This window comes from Trachinotus anak, unplaced genomic scaffold, assembly GCF_046630095.1.
Source record: "Trachinotus anak isolate AG129_WGS33_773 ecotype Australia unplaced genomic scaffold, CSIRO_AGI_Tana_v1 ptg000028l, whole genome shotgun sequence".
NCBI lineage: Eukaryota > Metazoa > Chordata > Actinopteri > Carangiformes > Carangidae > Trachinotus > Trachinotus anak.
Window position 1 is genome coordinate 2,302,705 of NW_027273879.1, and position 8,399 is coordinate 2,311,103.

General features: G+C 42.5%; 1 protein-coding gene and 1 long non-coding RNA gene across 2 annotated transcripts; one reads left to right on the plus strand and one right to left on the minus strand.

Annotated features, from left to right (window-relative positions):
* Positions 1–413: 413 nt before the first annotated feature.
* On the minus strand, positions 414–2,635 carry LOC139611876 (uncharacterized). The gene is made up of 3 exons (XR_011686371.1): positions 2,495–2,635; positions 656–733; positions 414–529 (listed from the first exon to the last, which is right to left on the minus strand). It is a non-coding gene; the product is annotated as an uncharacterized lncRNA (long non-coding RNA).
* Positions 2,636–2,665: 30 nt separating this feature from the next.
* LOC139611875 (betaine--homocysteine S-methyltransferase 1) lies at positions 2,666–6,665 on the plus strand. The gene is made up of 8 exons (XM_071466851.1): positions 2,666–2,826; positions 3,005–3,137; positions 3,249–3,361; positions 3,558–3,749; positions 4,627–4,774; positions 5,513–5,695; positions 5,777–6,005; positions 6,101–6,665. The coding sequence occupies exons 1-8, from the start codon at positions 2,725–2,727 to the stop codon at positions 6,279–6,281; spliced, it is 1,281 nt and encodes a 426-aa protein (XP_071322952.1). The 5' UTR covers positions 2,666–2,724; the 3' UTR covers positions 6,282–6,665.
* Positions 6,666–8,399: the final 1,734 nt, after the last annotated feature.

Consider the following 8,399-nt stretch of genomic DNA (forward strand, 5'->3'; position numbering starts at 1 on the left):
TCACTGGAATGACAACAACAAGCCTGGATTTTTCAATTTATCTGTAACAAGTCCTTAAGATAAAACCTGCAAGTTCTGTACAAACTCAGTAAACTTTTTTCTTGATTTAGTCGTGTTTTCTGTATTTCGTTATGTTTTCTGTTTTTTATTCTGAATGTTTTGCATGTGTTTTAAAGTTGATGAAGACGTTTTCTTGCTTGTGCAAAAGTAAAGATGTTTTTCTTGCTTTTGCATTTTCTTTATTTGCAGTGTATTGTCCTTTCAGGGCCGCCGTAAAAATGAGCTGGATGGGAATTAACAAGATAACTTCTGCCTGATAACAACATGCTAGCCCGTGTAAATTAAGGCACAACTGAACATACGACAGCCACAACGAATGTGGCAGCTATACAATATGTCCTGAATGTGATGTTATATCACTAACCATGGCGTTCTCTTCGATGTGGAGTTTAGACATGATCCAAAACATAAATCCATCATGTGTCCTGCCTTTTCATTTGTAATCAGCTATAATATTATGATCAACCTCCTGGAAAGATGTGAAAACACGAATAAACAACTCACCATGAAGACGATATAAATGTGTGATACATTTAGTGCTGTCCTCAGTTCATTGAGGACATCCATCTCTGCCCCCCCCCTCGGTCTAACATACCACTGGTTGTCTGGACTCGGTCTGTTGTGTTGCTCTTGGCTGGATTACCAGTGGGTGTCATCACCACGGTAACCTAGACTGAGAGAAAACAGAAGGGTTTGTGCTGTAAACAGTAAATTGTATGTCTTGGCTTGTGTGAGTAGTTTTGGCCTCGAAGGATTCATTTAGCATCTTATATGAAAAGCGGGTCCTCAACCAACAGGAGGGAGTTACACTGCATGTTATGTTTCTGCCTCAGTGTGTCCATGCTTTATCTGTGTCCTTGTACTTGTGCTCAGGTCTCTCTTGATTAAGGGATGATGAGCTCAGTGAGTTAAATAATAAATCAATAAATATATTTTCTGGATTCTGCCTGCAGTTGTACATCATGAATTTCCAACAGCTGGACAAAGAAATTACATAAAACACATTTTGTTTGGACACATTTTGGATTCTGAGCCTCCGGTTTTGGTGATTTTGGCTTCCTTTGCTGGAAACACAATGTCTGTGACAAGTTAAGACAAGAATTTTGAACATTTGTTTAAATGACTGAATTAGTGTTTATATACTGGATATAATCACAGATCCCACGGTAAAGGCAACAGCTGATGGGGACAATGAGGGGCAGGTGTGCAGGGAGGAGCAGGTTCAGGTGAGTGGGAACGGAGGGAAACTCTATGAGGACAACTGGTGGACAGGCGTGGAATGACAAGGTGTGGAACGGCCAGGCAGAGGTTGTGAGAGTCAAGGTACAGAGAGGGAGACCGGTCAGGTGTTATCATGATATCTACGGAGGGATGTGGCAAAGTATCTGTAGTGGTTTAACGTCCTGTAAAAAACTATTTAAATTGACTGTTTGTTCAAATGTCCCATACAAATAAATGAGACGTTCTCTTTGGTTGAACAGTTGGAACAGATCAGAGAAATAATCTGAGTGCAGACGGACGTCACTCCTCCCATTATTTCTTACTTGTGATGGTTTGATGTTTTTGTGAATCTTGATGTGATTGTAAATTGATAATGTGAATTGACCAGTAGAAGATAATAAAATAATCTTTAGTTGTAACCCTTAGTATTTCATTTTTAACAATTGTGAATCCACTTTTATTTAAATGGCAGAAAAGATTGACAAGAAAAGAATTTAAACTGGTGCTGGTGAAAACATCACTAGTGTTAAATTGTCAGATTTTATATATATTATATTTTATATTTCCATAGACTCATGCAGGTCAGAGTGGATGTGTTCAGGGCAACATAGGGTTAAAGATCCCCTCCTGACATTTAAGTTTAAGGCATTTAACAACACTCTGCTTTCAGTAATAATTAGTTTGGTATGTTTTCCCCACAAAAAAAGTTCAATTACTCATTAAAATTCTTGAAAATTAATTCATCTCCATGTGTGAACACTGGAGGCTTCAAGTCTCCACTTCACACATGTGTAAGTTGCACATTGGACCAGCACTGGTTTCCAAACCAGCTGTGAAGTCACTGAATGATACAAGTTTTAAACTGAGGTTTAATGTGACAAAGAGAGAAACTTTCTTCTGTTGTCAAACTCTGCACAATGAAGCTCAAACATCCCAGTGAAGAAACAATGAGCAAAATACATATTTCAGTTCCAACTGATCAGATTCTACAGTGACTTCTTCATATCACTCCTGCAGCGTACACCTGTCCATCAGGGCTGTGTGCCCTCTGTCACCAGGTGTGTCTGGTTTCTTGATTTGGAATCACTCCAGAAAAATCCTATTTTCAACATTATATCCCTACAGCCTCCCTCTAAATGTTCTTTTTGCATTTATTTTCTGCCTGATCAAACTTTTGTCATGAGTCAAATTCTGACGATTATCATGTCCTCACCTTCTTAAACTTTTAGTCATCATATTGATTTATTCCTTCCAAACAAAATGTCCCAATCTCCAAACTGTCAATAGAGCAGGAGTCTTGTGAACAATAGGCAGCCCTGTGAAAACTCGCAGTGCAAGAGGAGGAGTGAAAAAAAGAAAAAACAGCAGGTCTGTAGGAGGCAGGCGGTTCCTCCGAGTGACATCAGGACCACCGCACCCTGCTGCATTATAAATTCGGCTTGGATGTCTGCTCAACTCCCTTTCCAACCTCAGAAGGAAGCTGCAGCTGAGAAGAGTGGGCCGGTCACTGCTGCGACGATCATGGCACCAGCTGGATCAAAGAAGGTGAGAGGCTCCAGTTTAGAAGCGGCAGCACTTTAGATTTCGACACTTTTTTTTTTTTTTTTTTTTTTTTTTTGCAGGAGGAAGTGGTTTTGCAGTCTGCCAACTACCGCCACATAGTGCAGAAAGTGTGACAACCTTGTGTGCATGTCTGTGCTGTGTCTTGCTTGGGCTCCCGCAGGGCATTCTGGAGCGCCTGGATGCAGGAGAGGTCGTTATCGGGGATGGAGGCTTTGTCTTCGCTCTTGAGAAGCGAGGTTATGTGAAGGCGGGACCGTGGACACCTGAGGCTGCTGCAGAGCACCCTGAGGCGGGTAAGAGTGCTTCTCTCTAAACTCTTTTATTTTTTTTATATCTCATGACACGGGTCCTAACCTGTGGATCCGGTTTTGTGAGTGATCGAGTGGGCCCTGCTGTGTTTCCAGTGCGGCAGCTGCACAGGGAGTTCCTGAGAGCTGGCTCCAATGTCATGCAGACCTTCACTTTCTACGCAAGCGACGACAAACTGGAGAACAGGGGCCACACTCAGCGCTTCACGGTGAGTGGAGCGGCGTGGTGCTCAGGCCTGAGTGACTGCAGCTGCTCGCAGCTCTCACCCTCAGGCACGGAGTGGAGATGGCAGCTTGGCAGCAAGAGTTGGCATAAAACCAGCTTTCTGCAGCACAGCATGGAAACAGGCACTTTGTGAACCCACTTACACTTCAGGTGTGATTTTCTTCTTCTTTGAACTGTAGGGGCAGCAAATAAACGAAGCAGCTTGTGACCTGGCCAGGGAGGTGGCCAATGAGGGTGATGCTCTGGTGGCAGGAGGAGTCTCTCAGACCCCCTCTTACCTCAGCTGCAAGAGCGAAGGTGATGTCAAGGCCATCTTCAAGAAACAGCTGGATGTCTTTGTCCAGAAAAATGTGGACTTCTTGATTGCAGAGGTACGTAACGAACCCCAATAATCTTTCATCCCAAAGATGGCGTTGCTGTTAAGTCACACAGGAGATTCAATGTATGTAGATGAAGATGTCAGATTTTTAAAGGTCAAAACTGAAGCAGCAGAGGCCGAGATATCCTGACTTTTAGTCCGTAGCAGAGGTGTAGCACCCACCTCTGGGCAGGGGGAGTCACCTTATACCCACCTAAAAATAGCCGTTGGTGCATATCAGTCCACATCTTCCTGAGTAAGACTGAGCAACTGTCCCTACAAACCTTAACCAGGCACATACAGTGATGTAATCGGTGGAAGTATTCAGACACTGAAAGCAGCAATACTGCAATATAAAAACAGTCAATTTGAAGCCACAGTATACACACCTACCAATACAAAACTGACGCTTTGTATGGGTCGTGTTTCAAATACATCAAGCCCTACATTTCCCATAATGCAACAACAATATTTCATCAGTAGGCGCTCCTCGGCCTCCAGCCAAACACCGACGCTTTTTCAGATGGCTCAAACCCCACAGGGAACTGACGCACAATCGTGTGTTTAACGGTTTGTTCTTCTTCATGAGAAGAAACATGCAGCGTTTGAAATGTCCCATCATGCATTGTGGGGTGGATCCTGGCAAGTGAAATGCATATTAAATTTTCTTTCAGTCACAAAGCCAATTAGACCCAACATGTTGGAACAGGATGTTTCCGTTCGTTGCATCTCCGCTCTTCTGCACGTGTTTGTTTAGCACCTGCAGCTTCATCCCTCTCATCTGACCCTTTTTATAATATGTTTTAGCAGCTCAAAGTGTTTTTACTAAATCTTCCTTTCAGCTTTTCTAAAAGCTTCACTGTCTACCTGCCTTTTGTGCTCCCTTGCAGTACTTCGAGCATGTGGAAGAGGCTGAGTGGGCAGTCCAGGTTTTGAAGACCACCGGTAAGCCAGTGGCAGCAACTCTGTGCATTGGACCCGAGGGAGACCTGAACGGAGTCAGCCCTGGAGACTGTGCTGTCAGACTCGTCAAAGCTGGTACGACGGATCTAAATGTACTGTGTGTGCAAATCCTGTCCAACAGCGGGGGCACAGCTTCTCATCTGACTATCACATCGTGGTAGGAGGGGTGAAGACATTAGGGTGAGGACATGGTGGACTGTCATCCCACTTAATGTGGGAGGGGAAATGAAGCCAAGGAAGGCAAAGGTTAGAGCCTGGGCCTGACGGGCCTGACACTGGCAGATGTGACCTGAAGCAGACAGTCATCCAGCCCCCCCTGGATTCCCATGGTCTCCTGACGCTGTTGAACATAGTTCAGACCTGTCTAGAGCAGGTATAGGTTGAGAGCCTCACATTTTATTGTCTGGATGAGGTTCAGATAGAAGAAGGGGGGGAAAAAAAAAAAAAAAAAAAAAAAAAAAAAAAAAAAAAATGCTGAATCCTACACTTCCCACGAGGCATTGTTTCATTAAACTGTCTCTGCCTGGTAAAAATCTACATATTTTAAACTCAGACATGCACCCAATTTAAAATGCAGGTTTACTCTTATAACCTTGTGACGAGATCAAGCTGTGATCCTCCTTGATGAAGGGTGTGATATCTGAGTTTCCTTTTTTAAATCTGCTTTTTGGCGCCATCCAGTGGCAGTATGAACAAAAACACTAACCGATGGTACCTGCAGCATAATTTTAACTCAAACATTCGGTGTCAGGATGGTTTAAGATTTAAAAGCTGCCGTTCAGAGCCCTGATCAGGTTTGTTTCCTCCTGGTAGGAGCTCAGATTGTGGGCATTAACTGCCACTTTGACCCGGAGACCTGTGTGAAGACTGTGAAGATGATGAAGGAGGGAGTGGAGAAGGCTGGACTGAAGGCTCACTACATGAGCCAGCCGCTGGCCTACCACACCCCCGACTGCAACCGCCAGGGTTTCATCGATCTGCCCGAGTTCCCTTTCAGTACGTATACACACTGAAAACTGATGCTTCTCTACATGTAGTTTCTGATCTAAAGAGATCCTCTATAAACTCATCCAACAGGTCTGGAGCCGAGGATCCTGACCAGATGGGACATGCAGAAATATGCCCGGGAGGCGTACAACGCTGGCATTCGTTACATTGGAGGCTGCTGTGGATTTGAACCCTATCACATCCGTGGCCTGGCTGAGGAGCTGGCAGCTGAGAGGGGTTTCGTGCCTGCTGGCTCCGAGAAGCACGGCAGTTGGGGCAGTGGCCTGGAGATGCACACGAAGCCTTGGGTCAGAGCAAGGTAGAGATTTTTCTTTTCCACTTTTTTTTTTTTTTTTTTTCCTTCTCTCAAAATCTCCCAGTTTCATTAAATGTATAACTTATTCCTCTCCGTAGGGCCCGACGTGACTACTGGGAGAAGCTGAAGCCTGCGTCTGGTCGTCCCTTCTGCCCTTCCATGTCCACACCTGACGGCTGGGGCGTCACCAAAGGCCACGCTGACCTGATGCAGCAGAAGGAGGCCACCTCTCAGGAGCAGCTGAAAGCTCTCTTCGACAAGGCCAACAAGTGCCAGTGAGCTCCTCCTCCTGAGGTGTCTGGAAGGAAGAGGCCAAGGGGGGTGGCGTGTGAGATGACATACTCACACATTCCCTTCAGTTTACATACCAAAATAAAGATCGAAATGCTGAAGTTTATTTCCGTCTTTTTTTTTTTTTTTTTTTTTTTTTTCCCAAGGACCATTTTTACTCATTTCAAATTAGATTTCCAGCCTTAACTAACAATGAGTGCCTGTTTCAGTACAATGATCACATCTAATGAGCCTAGTGAAATTACTGTGAGTACAAAGCTCAAAAGAGCAGCTGTGAATGCACCTCGGTGACACCATAAACACTCCGAAAGTGTTTGTTGTCTTATAAAAGAACTGAATCATGTGTGGCAATAAACTTCCAATTGACGAAAACCATGTGTGGGCTGTGTTTCCTTCTTAGAGTGCTGGGATGTTGTGTTAGGAAAAAAAAAAAAAAAAATCTTAAATGCTGCTCATAATCTGTAATCAAGGTTACAGAATAAACTTTCACAATAAAGTGGCACCTGAAAAGGTTGAAAACATGACGTTTCATGTTCATCTTAACGTTACATGTAACATTGAAGCCCTAATTTATATGATGCATGTAAGTAAACTCCGTCAGGCCTGCTCCTCAAACTGACTGGGTTAACTAATTCAGGCTAACATGCAGTTACTGGGCTAAAATAATCTTGTCCCGTTAATCTGGCTCTGTAAATGCAGTTGCAGGATTGATTTGTCTGGATGAAGTTATCGTTTGTCATTTCCTCTAGTTTGGTTTACATGATGTTTTCTTTGGTGACTGTGAAGTGCAAATTGTGACGAATGGGAAAACACATCAAAAAAATAAAACAATGGCAAATAGGGAATCACAAGAACTCACAAATCAATACCTGCTGTTCTCTGGATCACTGGGATATTCACATCTGAAGAGCGGGGCCCTGGAAACTGCTGCAAGTTAAAATGGTCCTTATACGTTGGTTCATCACTCTAAATATCTTTTTATTTTTAAGTTGGGGATCCCTGCAAACAATTGTACATAAAAAAGGCTTTAATTTTGTTTCATGTAACAATTGTTAATATGTAAATTGTGAATTCTATTACTTTGATTTAGATTTAAAGGTGATTGGTAATCTGTATGTACAGTCAACGTACAAACATCCGGATTATTTTAGAAAGCAACTCTAACGTGCAGATCTTAATGTATGAATAAATCATACAGCTGGCTTCAAGTTTTCTAATCCGAATTTCTTTTTTCCTCGCTGCTGTGTGATCAAACATTGTTTAAAGTCACAATAGTCTCAAAGTTTCCGATAACACTAAATACTGTATAGCACAGTGGATCGTTGTGTCATTTATGCCCTGTTGACCTTCAGTTGAGCTGCTTGCCTCCATCATTTCACCTCTGGTCCTGAGTGTGTTGAGTGAATAGTTTATTTCATTACACAACATCTATCTCCTTGGGTTGTTCTCACATAAGTCAGAATGTATTGATGCACTGATTTTGATTTAATTGTTCGTTGCTTTATTTGAGATAATATGATAGAATTTTTCCTGTATGTTTCATTTGCAGAAATATGCCTGTAACCACTCACACCTGACTGACTGCAAGCAGAAGATTAAATACTTTCAAATGGAAGCTGCTGACTGCTTCTCCTGCTGTGCTCATACTCATTAAGTCAAGTTCAGTGTAATCCGAGAACGTACATGAGTGAAAAAATTCATTTTCAAGTTTGCACGATCATTTTAATAAAGTCCCTATAGTCCTCTATAACAACTTTAACATTTACAATTTTAGTCTGTTATTTTTCTGAGGATTAAACTCTATATCATTATCATGGATTGTGCATTTAAAGGAGAAACGCACCCTTTTTAAGATTTCACATTTCACATTTTATTTTTCCTGAAACCCCAGAGTGGATGAGTGTTGCACATTCAGTGGACACAGGTTTAGACTGTATCTACTTGCATCAGCCAACAGATGGAGCTATTTCCTCAATCTCCTCTTACTTGTTCTTTTTGTTTGTTTTTTTTAACTGCACTATTTTTATTTTAAATACTTTAAGGTGGAATCAAAAACACAAACAATGACTGCATTGATCAAAACTTGAAACTTGACAGGAGTTTGCA